Below are 20788 nucleotides of genomic sequence, written 5' to 3' on the forward strand. Positions count from 1 at the left end.
TGTTTGCCAGCTATGAAAACAAATGGGAAAAATACCTATCCTGCATAGTTTCTTCCCCAGTCTATTCTTAAAATACCAAAGTCATAAAATCTTGTAATTTGCTAAATCAGATTCAGCCTCAGATAGAGATATCCTAAACTTAAGCAAAAGACTTGGGAAGCCTGGGTGGGTCAGTCGGTTTATCATCTGACTCTTGATTTCAGCTCAGGTTATGATCTCAGGGTCATGAGATCGAGCCCCACATCAGGCTCCATGATGGACTTGGAGCCTGCTTAAGATTCTCTCTCCCTCTCCCTGTATCCCTCCCCCTCCACTGGCCCCCTTTCTAAAAAAAAGCAAAAGACTTAGTCCAAATCATCTCATTTAACTCTTTGATGTAAAGTCAATCAATAGATCACCTTATTCTTTGCAAAGACTATGGTTATTCATTTATTACCTCCGATAATAATACAGAGAACACTATAGCTAAAATGCTTGCTTCCTGATTCATTAAGCGTTTTTTATTATGGTAATTAATAAAGACACATGGGCACTTAAATCCATAGCTATGATTCTTAAGCTCTAGAGCTTATTTGTTTTTATTGTTTTATTATAAAATGCTTAACTATACAAAGAAGTACAGAGAATGAGATCACAAACACTCAACTGCTCAGTTTTATGATAATTTTTACTATGCTTGCCAGATTTCACTTAAAAAATAAACATTCCAAGCCTATAGCTGCAGAATCTCTACAACTAGTAAGCCAACACCAACTCGTTTAGAATATCAACCTAAATTATACTAAATGTAAAGTGAGAAATAGCTGTGGAGTTGAAATTAAAAATTCTGATCCATCCTTGGTAAAAAAATATAGTGGAAGATTATATCAGCATTGACTGGAGACTGTCCCAGGAGTGCTGGCTGCTGCTTCCTGCTTCATATGTCCTTTCATGGGATCTACTTCCTTGTCTGTGGTCTCTGCTACCCAACTTGAGAACTCAGGACCTAATGGAAATCAGGCCACAGGCTGGGTTAGGCCAATCAGACTCTCTTTCTTGTGACTTTGAGTGTTGAGATGCAGACATTCTAGTGTATCCTCTACATTAACACTAGTTGTTATGAAAGCAAATCATAAAGTAAAATGCACATCTCACCTCCATGCTTTAGAAATCTGTTGCCTGTTCTTAAAACTCCTTAGCCAGAGATAATCTTAGGTAATGGTCTCCATCACTCCCTCCTCTTCAGCCGGCACCCAACACTCTAATCACTATTACAAGATGACCTCAAATTTTCTCCTCGTCCTCCTGCTGAGAGGTGTAATCTGTTTCTCCCTCCCTTGAATCTGGGGTAGTCCTGGGACTGGCTCTAATTCACCAGAAGGTGGGGAAAGGAAAGCTGTTTGACTTCCAAGGCTGCAGCTTCTGCATGGTTGCAGTACTCCCTCTTGGATCCCAGTCGCCATGCTGTGAGAAACCCAAGCCATGTGCAGAGGTCATATGGAGGAGATCCTTGATGCTCAGGTCAACAGCCTCAAGCTGAATGGCCAGCTGCCAGCCATGTGAGTGAGCCATTCTGGATGTTTCTGGCCAGTTGGGCCTCCAGATGACTGCGGCCCCTCCCAATAACACTTTGGAGCGGAAGTGCCCTATAGAGCTCAGTGAATCACAGATCATGAGAGATAATCAAAAGTTGTGGTGGTGATCTTATATATATATTTTTTTCTCTATTATTAATATCTTATCTTAGTACCTTTGTCACCATTAATGAACCAATATTGACACATTATTAGCTAAAATCCATACTTTATTCAGATTTTCTTAGTTCTTACCTAACATTCTTATTCTATTTCAGGATCTCATCCAGGATATTGAATTACATTTAGTCATGATGTCACCTTAGGCTCCTTTTGGCTGTGACAGTTTCTCAGATGTATCTTGTTTTCCCTTGACAGTTTCGAGGGTAGTCTTGGTCAGGTGTTTTATAGGACATCCCTCTCTCAGGATCTGTCTGATGTTTTTCTCATGATCAGAGTGGGACAACGGGTTTTGGGGAAGAAGACCACTGAGGTAAGGTACCATTTCAGCCCATCACATCAAGGGTACATATTATAAACATGACTTTTCCCATTGATGTAGACCTTGACCATCTGGTCGAGATGCTCTTTGCCCGGTTTCCCCACTGGGTGAAGCCACACTTAAGGAATGGGGAGTTAGGCTCCACATCCTTGAGGGTGAAGTATCTACATAAATTATTTGGACTTCTTCTGCCCAAGAGATTGTGATAGTAATTTTAAACCATTAATTTTTGGCATGGTTTAATACACAGCACAATATCTGAAATACACTCAAATCTTTTCACCATCTCCTGTTAGACTTCACCATTTATATATGGGACATATGCTTCATTCTGCTTATAATCCCCTTTCCACCTCCACCCACCCACTCACCAATCAACCAATTAAAACAAACAAAAACACCTATTGTTCCAACAAAACTCAAGTGTTACCTCCTCTATCATGAAGCTTCCATCCAGAAGGAATTCTTTGCTTTGACCTAGCTCTCAATACCACACAGTTAATACCACTATCATTGCCCTTATGGTATGGTTACCTCCCTCAACTAGACTACAAGTTCCCAACATGCAGAGACCCTGCCTTATGTAACTCTGCACGCCATACTTGGGACCATCAACACATACCAGGTGCCCCATGTGTTTGTGAATTAAATAATTAATTGAATGACTATAAAAGTATATTTTTCTATAATACCACAATTTAAAAGAATAAAAGAGACAGCATAAATAATCAGCGATAGTCCAAGATGCGTCAGTAAATCCACACTAGAACTGGAGCCCCCCTCGTAATGCACAGTTCCACTGTGTAATAGCTAGCTAGACCAGGCACTAAGAAAACTGATCACTGCATTCAATAAGTCAAAGCCACATATAACAGACAAAATAGTATCTGTTTTCAGATCAGCATGACAACATAGGCACATAAATACTAAATAAATTAGATCACACGAGTCTCTTTCTAAGGGAACCAGGCCAATGAAGTCCATATCCTCGCCTTTGGATTTCCTGATATGTCATCAAAGACTTTTTACAGCACATAATTTTCATATTTAACTTCTAAAGTGTGGAACAATGAGGCAGATTCATGGGTAACTGTGTTAGTGCTATTCAATTTTCTCTTTTACGTACACAGCAGGAAAATTAAATAAGCCCTGAAGTGGTCCCTGGGAAAAATATAAGGAATAGTCACTGTGTCTCCAAAGGATTCAAGGGCTTCTGAAGTTTTACATTAATACTAACTCCGTCAACTTGTCTTCCTTCAGTATTTACAATAGCGGCTTCGACTAAAACAGGAGAATGCTCTGCGAGAAAGTGATTAGGTCATACAAAACTGCATTCTAGTGACCAGGGGACCAAAGCCCTCCCACAGAGAGCACCAGTAGCACTGGTAGCAGCAAAAAGACTCCCCTCAGGAAGGTCCAGGGCAGCAGACTGGGCACTGTCCAGGACACAGTGTGAGATATCCTTAGAGAGCCCAGGAAGGACTAGAACAACTTTGAAAGGAGAGAGAGACATGAAGGTGATACTGAGGGTCCCATATGACCAGGCAGAGAAAGAGCCGAGCAGAGTCAGGACATAGGAGCCAGATACAGAGATATACATAAACACACAGATAACAACTTATATACAGGATTGACAATGGTTAACATTCATTCAAGCCTTAGCTTGAAAACCCAAACCAAACAAATTACCACTTAAAATTTTTTAATAAAAAGTGTCTAAAAATTATTGATAATGTCTTTGTGCAGCAGGAATAAAGGACAGGATTTTTACTTTTTACCTTATACACTTCTGACTCATTTTAATTTCTTAAAATAAGAATACAGAACTTGCACAATAAAACATTGCACAAATGAAGCATAAAGTTCTCTATGAGTTCAGTAAAATTTGTTTTAAATCGGTCGTGGAGCATAACAAAAATGACTATCAAGAAGAAAAAAAATCTTCTCAACCTTAGGTTAGGTTTTCATTTAAATCAAGCTAGTTTCTAAATTCACCTAAAACAAAACACCCACTCTACTCATCCACTGCCTGTTTTTAATTTCCACCCAAAGTGTTTGCATCTTTAGTAATTCACTGACCTTGGAACTGCTTTCTTCCGACACTTCTCCCTCATTGGTTTGCATGGGAACAGACTCTGTGCAAAACTCTGCAGAAACACACAAATATTGCCTAAAAGAGGTAAGAAGAGAGAGAAAAAAAAAACGAATTCAGTGCAAAAATCAGTTTTTCAAAGATTGGATTGAAACTGGATCACCAAGGCGATGACCTTAAGTAACGTGTGTGTGTGTGTGTGTGTGTGTGTGTGTGTGTGTGTACACGCATCTTCAGTAGGAAAGGAAGGAGGAGGTAAGAGGGAATTTTCCCTACCTAAAGGGAGGAGAGTTAGGAAAGGTTGAAGACATCAGGGTATTAAACAGTTCTAGATTTCTTTCCTTTTTTATCTTGATTTTTGGCACAGGTGACAGCGAAAATCTTTAGCAATGCATACGGTACAAACGGTGATCCGTCAGAAAGGACACCCACCTATGGAAGCAGTGGGCCAGTTGTTACGCTGCAGCAGGTCATACTGCCTGCATATTACAATAGGCTATTGAAACCAGCTGGGTTTCCTGGGTTTATCATTTATGTTCAATATTTGTGGTCTATTTTATAACTGAAATTACAGTACACGCTCATGGCGGATCCCACTTTTTCAAGAGGATTTGCTTAGTAAACTATCAGTTAATTCATTTTTACATGAGAACAGGCTGTCCTAGGGCAAAACAATAAAAAGTAGTAATTTTCCCCCCAAGAATAAAATGAGTTAAGTTAGTTAAAATTTTATGAATTAAAATGTACCAAAAGGAAACTACTAAAAGTATATGTAACATTCAAATTTTCATTTGATATGTCATTATTGAGGAATAATTACTCAAACTGACACAAAACGGATCTCCATTATATTACAGGTAACCAATGTTTTAAAACCTTTCTAATACTTTAAAAGGTTCATACCTACAAAATACAAAAGCTAAAAAAGATGCTTGCCAGGATGTGTGTGTGCAGAGAATCTCTTTATAAACGCAGCAGCCTGGAGGTCTAGTGTGGGAATCTGTTTCCTCATCTGCTGGGCGGGAAAGGAGTATCAAAATATGTACTGTGCTCACCTAATGGAGGTTTTTTGGGAACCAGTGTGTATTTATGTGACATGAAATGTAAAACTGGTACACTGGAAGCTCTGTTAATCAAGCCCCATTCACTCGCTCCAGATGAAGTGACACTGCCCATTCTTGCTGAAGCAGATGCTCACAGCAAGGAAAACAGGCTTTCTCTAGCTGGTTTTGCTCCTCATTCGTTTATGACAGTTGTGCAAAAATAAACTTGCTCTTTCTATGAAAATTAAGTTGATAGCACTAGAAAAAGTAAGCTACCTAGAAGGATGTCATATGCAAGCTGCTTCACCAATATCCTCAAGTTCTCATTCTACTTTACAGAAATAGAGACCGTATTTCATAAATGACGCACTATATGGACAGTGGACAAAGAAAGTCACCCCAATGATCTCTGTGCCATTTCCATTTGAATGTGCTAGGAAAGAGGAACCGTCTTTCACCTCTCCAGAGGCTTCCCTCCTGGCTCTTCTCTATATGCACAAGCTCCACCCTGGAGGATCCTTTCCGAATGGGGAGATCAGAAGGAGAAACAAGGCATGTGAGCACAGCCCTTTCCTCTGCTCTAAATGCAGGTCCCTCACAGTTACCTGGGACTAGGTAAGCCCGGTGAATATTGAGGTCAGTGCTAGGAAGTTCACTTGTCTACAGATGTAAGCCATATTCTCCAATATAGCTTAATTAACGACAGATGATATTTTGGTCTCTCAAATGCCCTACTCCTTTATTTCTCAATTGGTGTAGAACTCAGTCAAGGGACAAAGAGTGCTATTTATTGAGTATCCCAAAGACCCTAATATCTGGTACATGAGACTACCATTTTAATAAATATACATGAAGGAAAATTTGGGGGGTAAAATGCATGTGCACTTTATAAGGCTTCTGTTGGGGCAGGACTTTGGGCTTTGGTCTTTAGCGAGGGAGCAACACGTTTCAATCTTGCAGAGATTTACATGAGGCCGCATGAGTTTTTACGGTCATACACCAGCTTTACACTATTGAGGCCGAATTAGAAGTTTATAAACCATAGGCCACACTGTATTTTGACATTAGTGATGACTGTAGTTATGGTAACTTTGTCTTCAGGTAAGTGGCTGTTTCTATAGAAACAAGACTGAATACACCAGGCACACAAGGCTTAGCACAGGCTTGGGGGCTTTGCGGGCGACAGCAAGGGAAGAAGCAACAGTCGGTGGTGGTGGTGGTGGCAGCCGTGGTGGTGGTGGTGGTACTGAAGGCTCATCTAAATGTCAGCTGTGCAAGTGGCCTCAGCATACATCGGCCACTCTGGCCTAGCAAGCAAATGTCAGCTGTGCTGGCCTCAGCAAACGGAATAGGGCATTAGCAGGCTTGGTTGGCTTCAAAGTACAGAAGGCTGCTGCCTGACCTTGAATTCTGCAGGCACAGCTTTTCCTAAGCAGCCATGGCTGAGGCAAAGATTAGACTTTAGGGAAAAGAGACTTTCTTCATACAGGCCTTTTAGATATTAATGAGTGAAACAATTATTTGCTGCACATAAGCTACAAGGCAGCTGAATTTCAAACAGCACGCTTGCTACAGAACCAGTGAAGTTCTATGTTTAAATTGTTTGTGCTCGGCTTACACAGGCAATCCAAATGGGAAATGGAAATTAAAGAGGTGTCTCACTATGCTCACAGAAGGCAGGGAGGCAGGGAACTTACAGAGGAAGGGAAGGAACTTGGTAACTGAGGCTGCCACTAGTATAAATCCCTAAATATTGCAAAAAGAAAGTGATACTTCAAGTATTAATCTTTAAAGCAGAAGACAGTGTACATTGGTTGGGTTTTTTCGAGATACGGTAAAGGCCCAGTTCCAAATTTGACCTCCTGCTGGCAGATTTTTCCAAATTGGGTGGAAGTGTCCAAGTCGTGAATTCTGTACACTGGCATGGGCTAACTAGTATTCTGGAGAGGCTCAAACCAAGAGGACCTCACCCATCTTCCCTCCGTCAGATACCAACGTGGCAAGACTGAGTACAATGTTGTGAGAACATACTTTTATCAGAAATTACTGCTCATGGGGGGCGCCTGGGTGGCACAGTGGTTAAGCGTCTGCCTTCGGCTCAGGGCGTGATCCCGGCGTTCTGGGATCGAGCCCCACATCAGGCTCCTCTGCTATGAGCCTGCTTCTTCCTCTCCCACTCCCCCTGCTTGTGTTCCCTCTCTCGCTGGCTGTCTCTGTCTCTGTCGAATAAATAAATAAATAAATAAATAAATAAATAAATAAATAAATAAAATATTAAAAAAAAAAAGAAATTACTGCTCATGGGCAGGAGGTAGGCTTACTTTCTGAATCTGGTAGGCTATGGGGACAGTGCTGAAACAGTTTTGTTTAGCCTTGGAGTTCATATAATTTATATACTGTTCTGATCCATTTTAGGATCAATTTTGCCAAAGAAAATACCCAAGAGAAGAGTGGGTGGTAGTGGGGGTTCGTCCTCTTCAAAGTGGGAGCAGGACTGTCCTGAGACGCCCTCTGCCCTAGAGGGGAGGGACACACCCAATGTGACCTGGATTACTACTTAAGACCAATGTGCTAGGAGACAAGAGCCCTTGCGTGTTAGGGGAGGAAAACTTGCCCACTCTGGATGCTTCCTTCCATGTGAGGCAATATCCCTTCACTACTATTGGCCTTATATTCCTGACACATGCTGTCAAGGTGCAGTGACTTGTCCGGTCAGTGAGTCTGGAAGGGGAAACTGGACTTGCATAGTCCAGTACCCCCCAACTCCTTTCCTGTGGGGCACTTATCCTGCTCTGCTGGTTCCTTCTTCCAGGAGGCGGGTCTGTCCCTGGCTAGTACTGCTGGGCGAGGAAACCTGTTAAGTTTCAGAACTGAATATCAGAAAGATGACCTGCTGTTAGACACAAGCCAGTTCTATGTTAACTTAGTAATAAAAGTGAAAATCTGTTCTCCACCTGCCTTGCTCCTTTATCCTATATGGATATATAGGATATATATGTGGTTCAGAACTTGCTCAGGGGAGAAAATGTTTTTTATCAGGTCCTCTTCAATTCCAGGTTATATCTGGAACGTCTCCTCTTCAGAATTAAGTTTTCTGCATCAGTCTTATCTTCCCAATTACCCCATTACCATAATACGAATAGCAGACTTTTACTTTATAATCTTTTCAACTCTATTTCTAGCTATTCCCCATGCACACACTATCCCCCACTTCACTCAGGCAAATCTTCTCTCTATTCTCTCCACACAATTTGCTAATTTAATTTCTTTTTTAAAAATTTTTTATTTAAATTCAATTTAATTAACATATACTGTATTATTAGTTTCAAATTTAATTTCTATCTATGCAATTCATACCCATTTGAAAGCGCTTCCCCTCACCACCAATTCATGTCTCTATCCTTGTAATATCCAATTTTTATTTCTAAAAATCTTTCCTGATTAATACCATATAGTTTGCCTACTTACTACATGTCATATCATACCTATTTTTCTATCTGTCCTTTCTTTAATTTGCCCTTATTTGTGTGAGTGTGTGTGTGTGTGTGTGTGTGTGTGGTTTTGGAACTGTTCTTAATATTTTTTAAGGTGTTTCTTGAAAAAGCCTTGATGACATTCTTGTGAAGCCATAGCTTATACTTGTCTAAGGGTCTAAGTGAATTTTACTGTGCTTCTGACAAAACAGAAGGAGGATAAAGTAGGCCATGCAAAAGTATATGGTTGAGCTAGGGGTTCCACTTGGGAAGTGACAAAGGGGCCGGCGTATCAGTGCTAAGAGAGTGATGAAAAAATCAAGGCAAAGTCCACTTATGTGAAAATTCACTGGAGGGGGCGAACAAGTGATAGTAAAGCTGTCACAGATGATGTGACAACACAAGCATCTGATTTCTGCTCCGGCACATGATTCCACCTCAGAGCTATCACCAGCTTGCCGTACGTGGTAAGTGGCCTGCAGTCTTGACCTGGCAGAGCTTCAGCACACACGGAACAGGACTCAACAAATGTTAACGACAAACATGAGTAAAACCGTACATCATACTGTGCTTGGTCTTCCGTAAAAGTTGGCAAATATATTCGCATCTTCAAAGCTCTCCAGGATCTAGCCCTCACCTGTCTCTCCGGTGTCACTGACCAGACCCCTTTTTCTTTGCTCCAGTCACAACGAACTACTTACAGTTTCACAAATATGCCAGATTATTTCTGGTTTCCATGTTTTTGTTCATACTACTCCTTCTGCCTTTCCCTCCCCTGGTACCACCAGAGAACACCCTATTCTTATCATTCAAGACTCAGCTTTTGCACAGTATCTCCTGATCCATCCCTCGGCAGAACTGGCGATTCCTTCCTCAGTGTCCCCAGTGGATCCTGTCTGAATTCTATCATATGATCTGTAACCCTCTACTGGCTTCACTTGCTTACATAGATGCGTCCCTTATGACACTGTCAACTCTTTGACACCAGACACTGTATCTCGTTAATGTCTACATTCACAGCTTACTTAGAACTGTATACCTGGAATTTAATAGTCAATAAATTTCTATGTAGGAATGACTGAATTAATCAACTAAAGTCCTTTTTATTTAAATTACAATAGATAATCAATTCAATAGCTATTTCCTGGGTTCCTACCACACACCAGATGGTGCTCGGCTAGAATGCTGTAGTAGAACAAGCTTTGGCTTTGAAGGAACGGAGTCATTCATTCCTAATTCTTTGTCAGTTATTAGCTGTGTAATCTTGGGCACTTAGCATTCTAATCTTCATTATTTTCATCCATAAAACTGGTCAGGAGGAGGTGTTATAAGGATTAAATGAAATAATATATGCACAGCACTCAGCAAGGTGTCCAGGAGCAGCCAACGGGCACTAAAAAACCTGTGAGTTCCTTCCCAAGAAGTCTCAAAGGGTTTACAGACTAGTAAAGGAGACAGAGACAAGTAACTCTAATGTAAAATACTGAATGCCTTATTATGGTCATAGTAACGGGGGCACCTAGAATACAGATGAGAAAGAAATTCTGCCAAGGTGGCCTAGAGGAGGGGACAACAGGTAAGATTCGAGAAAGAGCAGTGATAGCTGCATTCTTCTCCCCTCTTCCAAACCTCAGGTGAAGAGAAAAGCATCAACCAAGGCACAAAGGTACGAAAAAGAACTGTATGTTTGGGAAACAGAAAATGGTCTGGTATGGCGTACAACAGGTAGGGGCGCACTAGAAAAGCAGCCAGAAACACTGACTGGAATGAGGCTCTCAAGCAGTTTGTAGAATGGCATCTGCAGAACTGAGAGCCATGAGAGCTGTTGGAGTAAAGGAGTGACAGGAGTAAATACATCATCTTGAAAGCTCGTCCTGGCAGTAATGTGGACGACAGCCTGGAGTCAGGACAGACCAGAGGCAGAGAAGCTAGGAATACACTCACAGAAAACTGTGGAATTGCTAAACCCTAATAACAAATTCTAGCTTTATAAAAGGATGAGGCGCCACATGTCACTTCAATCATTTGGACTGATGTGCTTTTTAAAGGGACCTACTGAAGTAGAAATGCAAAGAGCTGATGTGATGGCCACTTTAAACACCCTCGTGGAACAACTTGGGAAAGGGGCAATAACGTCAAAATGTACTTTTCTTCTTTTTAAGATGAAGACTCTCCCATTTCACTGCCAATACACAGTGAATTGAAATTTTAAAAACTTACCTCTGACAGTATCCTGGGGCAACACAAGCCCGTGATGATGAGTCTAGACTACATTCAGTGCAAAAAACCAAAACCCTGAAAAGAGAGAAAAATCACAATGAGCTGGGCACTCATAGCAAGATGCCACGGGAAGCGGTGGGGCACAGTTCTGCGTCGGGTAGCCTAGTAAATACCAGGCTCTTCCGTCTAGAAGCTGTTGACTGTTGGGCCAGTGGCCTAACCTCTCCGGGAGCCTCAGCTTCCTCACTCAACACCTAAAACAACAGCAGCACCTTCCTCATAGGGTTCTTTGGAAGTTTACATGGAATATGTATAAAACAGTATAGGGCAGGGCACCAACCACATGCTCAATAAAGGTGAGTGGTTATTAAGAGTGTGAACTGAGAGGTGCCTGGATGGCTCAGTCGGTCGAACGTCCGACTCTTGATTTTGGCTCAGGTCATGATCTCAGGGTTGTGAGGCTCCATGAGCAGTGCTGAGTCAGCTTGAGATTCTCTCTCTCCCTCTCCCTCCCCATGCTCAAGCTCTAAACAAATTAATTAATTAATTAATTAAATCTTAAAAAAAAAAACCCAAACAATGTGAACTGAAATACCTTCTGAAGAAACACTAAAACCTATATTAAACTTCTATTATTGATTTTACCTTATCTGTTCTACCAGAAAAATGCCAAGTTGCCTTTTCAGCTTCTCCATTTGACATGAGGATGTCTCATAATCACTTTAGATTCAATAAATCCCAAATGGTACTCTTCATCCCCTGCCAGGACCTCATTCTCCCGTCCGCCCTGCCTTATCAAGGACACCATCCCTGCCCAGTTGCCTGGGTCAGAACCTTGGGTTTATCCTGGATTTCTCACCCTATCCCAGGCCTCTCACAGCCCCACCAGCAATCCTGTCATTTCTGATTCACAGCATATGAATTCTTTCACTTCCATTGCCATTATCATTCCTTGCTAGTGGAGGCCTCTTAGCTAGTCTCCTGCCCCTACTCTTGCTCCTCCCCAGTCTGTTCTCAAATAATGGCTGGAATGGCGTTTTCAAAATCAAATCGGATCAGAGCAAGCTGCTAATAGATGCAGTGAAAACTGTATTTGTTTCATGATGGAATGTCTCTCTCTTTATATATATGAAATACGTACTTACATATGTGAACATACAGATACACGAATATATATGAAATGAAAGGCACTTAATATTAGACATCTAGAGGTCCCAAGCCAGTCCTTTCATTTTACAATGGCAGAAACAAATGCCAGAAGGAGATCCTGCCCAAGGCTGGACCTCGGTGTGTGTGCAGAAGTGGTCAAAACAATGCTGGACAAGCCCTACAGAAACTCATCTATGATCAGCGTCCGTACTGCTGTCAGAAAGCCTGTCACTATTTGGAAGTTGGGCCCTTAGTTTCACAATCAATTTAATGTTTCTGTCCAAGAAAGCACATTCCATTCCCCACAGCTGCAGATTATGAGTTACAGCTTTAGTTCCACATCATGTCTTAGTGTTTGAGGGGGTGCTTCAGGGAAATCCTGAAAGCATCTTGTTGCCCTCTTATCTGTCATCACCTCTCCCTCTGCTTATTTTTTAACAGTGTTTGGATAAATAAATCTCAGATGGTTGGACTGTGATAAGTATTAGTGATATTTTAATTATTATCCCTATCCTCCTACTATACACACCGTTGTCCCAGCCATCTTCCTTTCTAAAAAGCAAACGTGACCTCTGAGTAGATTGCTGCCAAGATTCAGTCAATAATTACCCATTACCTTCAGGGTAAAATTCAAGATCTCTCTAGCCCCATCATCACTTCATATCCTTCTCATGGGGATTATGCGTGGTTTCCTTGCCTGAAATACACGCACTGATGTCTGCTGAGGGCCCTTGGCTTAATTCCCATCTACTCCTCTTGTAAGATCGGCCTCAGGAATTATCTCCTGAAAGTTTTCTGTACCCTCCTTGGCTGCACTAAGTATCCCTCCTCTAAGATATACCACATAATACTGGTAGTGTCTGAGGGTCTGCTTTCTACACTCAACAGGGGCTTCTTGACAACAAGGGCTCTCTGTGTCTTACCCATCTTAGAATTTGGTATCCATCAGGAGTTCAATAAACAAGCTGAACTGAATCCTGACATGCTCCTGATAACTCAGTAATTCAGTGTGGAGCCTTCCCCATTAAATGGCACCAGGGAAAGCTGAAGATGCTCAAACTTTGCAGATGGGTCTGGCCCTTGTGGAGAATGTGAGCTACGTGGTTACGTGTGACTCTCAGTACCTCTGAGAAAGATTCAATTCTTTCATTTTTTGTCACCTGCAGATTATCAAGAGCACGACCCTAATTTTCAGTTCTCTATTCTGATTAGTTTCTGCCCTGGCTAAACATGACTTCTGTGGACTTACCAGTTGTCTAAATTCTGTATCAACTTCATAAAGTAGCCCATCATTATATATCTTGTTAATAGACAAGCTTAGAAGGACACAGTGGCCAGCTCAGTCCTTTGCCTGCTTGGCAAGTGGGCTCAGACACTTGCCTGTGTTCAGTGAGGGGAAAAGGAGTTGAAGCAGAGGAGGGGCAGGCGAAGGAAACTGGGCAATTTCCAAGCACTCTGGAAACCAGTTTTTACAGAACAGCTTCCCTAGTTTCTCTGCAGGGCTGTGAACCTCTGTTATCAGATGCACTTGTACTCAAGATAAACATAACATTTGATTTTAAAATCAACATTTGGAATTATCTAGTTGAAGTTATCTACAGCACTATTTTCCTTCTAAGGTATGAGTAATGACAAATTCCTTCAAAACGTCATTTTGAAATGTTCCAAACTACACTGTAATCCTACCATCTGATCGTATATAGCCATAGCAGTAAACTATTTAAAGCATTCCAGTTTTCTCCGTTCTCTTGCAGAGTAACCAGACCGGCCTTGGGGTTCATAGCGGTTGGGAAGTTTCGTGGGTCTCGGACTAAATCACTACTAGGCCCTGCTAAACTGCAAGCAGACCTCAAGAGCTCCTCCAAGCGCACTACCTGATCTAACTCATGGGATGGAATCAAACCTACATCTTTCCTAGGAAATATGGCAAGTTGAAAGAAGGACATTTCCAATAAATTATATTCATTTTACTACTCTAATATGGCATTGTTTTAATTCTGAAACTTGATTATTCAGCCTGATTCTTTAAGGCTTAATTTTAATTCTCATTTTAAAAAATTCAAGTAATACGGATAAGGCCCTTGATCACGGTCCCTTCTCCCCCATCCTCACCCAGGACTCACCATTGTTATCAGTTTAATCTCCAGGCATAATTCTGGGATGCAGACTATTAAGAATATACAGTTCAGGGGCGCCTGGGTGGCTTAGTTGGTTGAGTGTCTGACTCTTGGTTTCAACTCAGGTCGTCATCTTGGGCTCGTGGATCAAGCCTTTCGTCAGGCTCCATACTCAGTGGGGAATCTGCTTGGGATTCTCTCTCTCTCTTTCCCCCTCTGCCCCATCCCCCACCTTGCTCACGCATGCTGTCTCTCTAAAATAATAAAATAAATATTAAAAAAAAAAAGAGGGATGCCTAGGTGGCTCAGTCAGTTAAGCATCTGCCTTCAGCTCAGCTCATGATCCTGGGATCAAGTCCTGCCTTGGGCTCCTTGCTCAGGGGGGAGCCCGTTTCTCCCTCTGCCTGACACTCCCCCTGCTTGTGCTCTCTCTCTGACAAATAAATAAATAAAATATTAAAAAAAAAAGAATACACAGCTCATCCTTGAACAACATGGGTTTGAACTGTGTGGGCTCATTTCTATGCAGATTTTTTACAGGACAGTTCTATAAATGTGTTTTTTTCCTTACGATTTTCTTAAAAACATTTTCTTTTCTCCAGTTTACTTTATTGTAAGAATGCAGTAAGTAATACGTATAAAATACAAAATATGTGTTAATCGACTGCTTATATTATTGGTAAGGCTTTCAGTCAACAATAGACTATTTGTTAAGTTTTGGGGGAGTCCAAACTTACACACAGATTTTCAGCTGCACAGGGCGTCAGGCACCCCTAATCCCTGTGTTGCTCAGGGGTCAAGCAGACTATAAACTTTTAACTGAGTCACAAGTAACACTGAAAGCCATGACTGCTTACGTCATTGGCAACTGGCCTGACTTCAAGCAAGATGTCAGGAAGAGGCATCTTAAGTGAAGCAGCAGATGTGAGGGTGGAGCAAAACACCAGCAAGGGAGCTGGGAAGGCCTTTCCAGGAGGCGAGCATGGATGCCAGGAGAACTGGGGCAAGCAGGAGGGTACCACACGTCCAGCTCTATAAGCAGGGCACCCAGCCCAAGTGGGCAAGAAGGAACCTATTTAATTAACACAAATAATACTACTGAAAGCCCAAGCAGCACAGGTGGAGATACCCTCACTACAGGCAGATGGGCCTATTTAGCTGCCAATACACAAGTATTATGATTGTTCCAAGATCTGGAAACGTTACCTGTGCAGTTTCAGGGCACCTCTACTTAAGCTCAACACTTTGCAAGTTCTATAAAATGTTCCAGTCTGCACTTTCCAAAAACCATCTCCTTTAATCCCAAAATCTCCTCTAGCTTTTGTGCCCTCCCTCCCCTTTCCTGTCCTAATCAAGTTTAAGTTTATATTTGTGGTCACAATGCCCTTACCTCTCATTCACTTACTAATCATTGCAATATGATATCTTTCCCTATCAATCCCGGTACCAAATACAATGGCTATTATTCAATTGTTTTGTTTTAACCTCTTTTTCACATTTAAAAATCAGAATGACCTGAAAGTCTTATCCTTTGGTTGCTCCTTTCCTATCTTGGTATCAAGGATACTGTAGATCCAGGGGCACCTGGCTGGCTCAGTCAATGGAGCATGAGACTCTTGACCTCAGAGTTGTGAGTTTGAGCCCTGAGTTGGATGTAGAGATTACTTAAAAGGTAAAATTTTTAAAAATAAAAATTAAAAAAGACACTGCAGATCCAGTCACTGAGCCAGGGGCACCTTGCTTTAGTTGCTGGTCTCTTAGCTGTGTCTGGGTCCTCCTGTCTCCCTGGGTTTGCAGCCAACCTAAGGCCTCTGTCAACGCTGTTGATTTCCAGATTCACAAATGAGCCAAGTGGTGCTGGGTGAGGATCTGCTGCCTCTGTACACGGGGAACGGGGGGACATGGGTTGTGGTGAGGGAACCAAACTCAACTCCTGGCTTCAAGGGCTGAGCCTAGTTCTGATGCCCAAACTGTCATGGATCATGTCTAGCCCCTTTACCCTACAGAAGGAGCCAAATTCATTCCTTGTGCCACCTCTCAGACCATTTCTTTGCAGACTCTTACTCGAGAATCTTTCCCTGCTTGTCCTTTCATTACTGGTGTGTTCCTTGGGAGTTACACCCTTCCTATTCTCTTTCAATTATATACACTGTCCTTATCTTCCCCCATAGATTCAACTACCATCTATGCCTTGGTGACTCCCAAATCTCTCCAGTACTGGCCTTTCTTACAATCTTCAAAGCTTTCTATAAACTGCCTAATGTCAACGCACTTCACCTCATGTTCCACAGGTTCCTAAAATGCAACACATCTAAAACCAACTAATCTTCCCTCAAACTGTGTTCTTCCCCTTCTGCCTCACTTGGGAATACGACCATCCCACTCAAATAAAAAATCCGGCACCATCACCAGCATCTTCCTCTCACCAAACTCTGTCAGTTCTAATCCCCAAATATTTCAGTAGGTACTTTCTTCTCTATTCCTACTGCCACTGCTTTAGTTCTGGCAGTTTCTCGCTCAAGTTATTCTATTTTTTTTCCACTGGTTTTCTTACCCTCAAGACCCTCCCACCCCCACTCCCGTCAGAATTGCCTTTATAACGTGCAATCCCACACAGCCTTTGCAATGTCTCCGTCCATCTTCAAGATAAAATCTAATTCTCACTACATGGTATACAAAGCCCGGTACCTATTCACCTCTCAGCTTCATCTCACAAAATCACATTGCTTTCAGTTTTCATTAAACACCACATGGCTTCATGTGCCAGTGACTTTGTAGATGCTGTTTCTACTTGGACTGTCTTCCTACTCACAGGGCAAATTTCTTCCCCACCTTCAAAATGCAGGTGTAGGGAAACCTTTTCTGTGAAGCCCTTCTTAATGCCTCTCTCTTTCCCACACACGGTCTGGATGGGTCCTTCCTCTGAGTTAGCGACTATACTTGGTATATATTTCCACCAGGCTTGTTTATGTTGTACATAGACTACTGAAGGCAGGGTCTAAGTCTTACTACTGTATCATCATTTAAAACAGTGCTAGTGCAAAGGACATTCTGATAAACTCTGATGGAATAAACACAGACATTTTTGGGAAAAAAATAAGGTCTACTCAGCACAACATTCTTAGTTTACTCCAGTAAGGATGCTGTTTATCAGTTATAATAGTATATCCAAGGCCACAGTATAGACTCCATGCATGCATGCATTCATTCAGCAATGAGCCACCTGCCAGGTATCATGCTGCTCTAAGGAACACCATGGTAAAGTAATGCTGGCCTCTCAGGGCAGAGTGCTACCTGAGTGGGACCCCCGGACTGCCAGAGAGAAGCTGTGAAGGAAACTTTGGGACTGAGAGCAGGCCCCTGGCACAAAGATATTACATTTATTCATGTAGGTAGAGGTTGGTTGCCTAAGGAAAACAAACTCAGTCTGAAGCAGGGATAAAGAAAAGGGTATGTACTCACTTTCAGCTACTTATTCAGTTTGGTCAACTAATGCCTTCTACCCTAGTCCAGGATGACCTGTCAATTCTGTAACAGAAATGGCTTCAGAAAGTACCTTCTAAAGACCAAAACACAAGGGCAAACCACTTGGGGGTGGGGGTGGGGATGGTAGGGAATGATGACTGCTGGCTACAGGAACAGCAGAGGCAGCTCCTGAAACAGCAGAGTCAACGCAGCCAGCTTTACTGAATGCTTACTAAGCGCCCAGCGCGATGCTTGTGTTTTCAGAGCAAGGGCCTATGGCCAGGTTTTACTGCCATTGTTGATCACATAAGAATTAAACAGATTAACATGTTTAGCTTTTGTACCCAATTTATTGATGACCCATGATCAAAAAGCCTTTATTCTTTTTCCATATTGTATATTAATTTTCTGTAGGTTTTTTTAAATCAAATACCTATTTCTATTAAAGTTCACAAAATTTTAAATGCATATTGGCTCACCAATAAAAACAGTGAGTTAGGGAAGTTTTAATATTTATATTGAAGATGATAACAATATGAATAACCATTAACCAATAACCACCATTTTTGCTGCACTCAGCAATTTACATCATGGACACCTCAAAAAACTCTCATTTAACAGATAATCCCTGTCCTCAGAGGTCTTACACTATTGATAAGGAGAAGAAAATCAGCACAGCAAGCAATTCCACAAGAACTGAAAGTACTAAGCTGTGTGGCACAGAAGCTTGGATAGTGCAGAGAGAACAGTGGGCTAGACAATCAGGACAGCCTTCAGAGAAAAACTAGGATTCCAACAGAATTGACAGGATGTAAAGCAGTGACTTTCAAACGTTTTATAGTCTCAGGATCTCTTTACAATTCTTAAAAATTATTAAAGACCCCAAAGAGCTCTTGCTTATGTGGGTTATAAATATCAATATTTACCCATACTAAAAATTAAAGCTATGAAAAATTTAAGATATTTATTCATAAATATCCATTTAAAAATTTTAATACAGGGGTGTCTGGATGGTTCAGTCGCTAAGCGTCTGCCTTTGGCTCGGGTCATGATCTCAGGGTCCTGGGATCAAGCCCCACGTCAGGCTCCCTGGTCAGCGGGAAGCCTACTTCTCCCTCTCCCACTCCCCCTGCTTGTGTTCCCTCTCTTGCTGTATCTGTGTCAAATAAATAAATAAAATATTTTTAAAAAATATTAATATACTATTATTACATGTTAACATTTTTAAATTAAAAATAATATTTAGAGGATAAAAAATCTGAGAAAAATACCATTGTTTTACATTTTTGCAAATATCTTTAATGTCTGGCTTATGAGACGGCAGCTGTATCCTCCTATCTGCTTCTGCATTCAGTCTTTTGCAGTATCGTATGTCATGAAGCCTCTGGAAAACTCCACTGTACACTTGTGAGAGAATGAGTTTGAAGGCATGTACATGTCAGTATTATTAAAATGGTTGTGACCTCATGGACTCCCTGAAAGGATCTGGATGGGGAGTGAGGCGGATCCTCGGAGTACACTTTGAGCAGCTATTAATTTTAAAAGAGAAAGAAAATGGTATAAGGGTATAAGCAGGAAGGAAGTGTGTGGCTCAGGAGCCATAACTTCCACATACGCAATGCTTATTCCTAACATCTTGGCTACAACCAAGCTCACCTCCTCCACTGTGAACCTCAGAGACAGAATCAGGAGGGCCAGGTGGGGTGCTACGTGACAGCAGGACAAGGAGCTTCTCCCTCACTATCCGGGTGTGTGTGTGTGTGTGTGTGTGTGTGTGTGTGAGCGCGCACGCGGGAGTGCACGCGGGAGAGGCTCTACTTCCCCCGGCAACATTCCCTGGAGGCCACGTCAGGTTTTCCTCTCTAGCGCCCACACTCTCCTCTCCTCCTAGAAGCTGTAAATGGCTCATAAGAAACTGCCTTGCCATGGCTTCCCGAGGCTGTGTTTACTAACTGCAAAATCATCTCACTGCTACAGTCTCAAATCCTTCAGACATTTCTTGATCTGGCTGTCTTAAAAAGCAAATTTAACATCAGCCACGTAGCCAGTTTTTTCCTTGCCAATAATCATGTGAGTTTGCGATTCTGTTCCCGTGCATCTTGTGCACTGTAAAAACAGTTCCTGGAGCGTCATATGTCATGGATCTAGTTGCCATAAACTGAAAACATTTTCTTCATATTTTGTGGCACAAACTAAAAGCATTCTGGATGCGGTTTGCATACAGTCCATCTCTGGCCAAAAAAGAGGTTTAAATATATGGACAGACAGAGAAAGGGGGGTGGCCATTACCACGGTTAAACTGTTTTATCATCAAAGTCAATGTTTGATTGTATATATATTTTTAATGCAAAATTTTGCTATGATTAACGTTCTAAAACTATCCTGCAGTGGGTATAATTGTTCACGTTGTACAGCAAGCTTTAAGTTATCTACAAGTATTTTATAACTGAGAGAAGCACACATGAAACAGAAGCTTCTTTTTGATCTCTCAAAAAAAATATGAAAACAACAATGAATCTATATAATTTTTCAGTCTTTATTTTTTTTTTTAGTAAACATATTTCTTAAGGCCCCTTTACCGACCAGAAGAGATCTTTTTTAAGTCAAAGTGAAACTAAAACTTTAAAAGATTTTTGCTTCTGGGAATGGCAAACTAGGTAATTCAGACCAATCGTCCTGCTGAGGATAGCCAGAAAATCTGAACAAAATGTAAAAAATATATTGAAGGCAGAGGCATTAACAAGTTAATTAAGAATTACTAGTCACAAAAATCAAATCCAGGACAGCTCTATAACTCAATATGAAAAATAAGTAATAAAGCTTTTAGAAGATAATATGGGATAATGTTTTCATGACCTAAGGGTAGGGAAGGATTTCTTAAGCAGCACACAAAAAAGCACCTATTATTAAAAAACAGATGAATTTGACATGAAAATTCAGAATTTTTGTTCATCAAAAGACACCCTCAAGAAAATGAAAAAGCTTTATATATAAAACCAACAAAGGGCTCGTATTCAAAATAACAAAGAATTCTAACACAGAGAAAAAGAACAAGATAACTCATAGGAAAATGGATAGAAGACTAGATGAGGCATGTCACCAAACAAACAAAAACAAAAAACTACATTATCTAAATGGCCAACGAAACATATGAAAAGGTGTCTAGCTTCAATA

General features: G+C 41.3%; 1 protein-coding gene across 8 annotated transcripts in view; it reads right to left on the reverse strand.

Annotated features, from left to right (window-relative positions):
• Window positions 1–20788, reverse strand: part of TNRC6B (trinucleotide repeat containing adaptor 6B) — a 241523-nt gene that overhangs the window by 169975 nt on the left and 50760 nt on the right. For all 8 annotated transcript variants that reach the window (XM_057316502.1, XM_057316508.1, XM_057316505.1 and 5 more), the window contains exons 2-3: window positions 10884–10958; window positions 4135–4225 (exon numbers count right to left, since the gene is read on the reverse strand). In XM_057316502.1, coding sequence (XP_057172485.1) covers window positions 4135–4169 — 35 coding nt within the window. In that variant the 5' untranslated portion in view covers window positions 4170–4225; window positions 10884–10958. The remainder of the gene's footprint in view (window positions 1–4134; window positions 4226–10883; window positions 10959–20788) is intronic.

This window comes from Ursus arctos, unplaced genomic scaffold, assembly GCF_023065955.2.
Source record: "Ursus arctos isolate Adak ecotype North America unplaced genomic scaffold, UrsArc2.0 scaffold_21, whole genome shotgun sequence".
NCBI classification, from domain to species: domain Eukaryota; kingdom Metazoa; phylum Chordata; class Mammalia; order Carnivora; family Ursidae; genus Ursus; species Ursus arctos.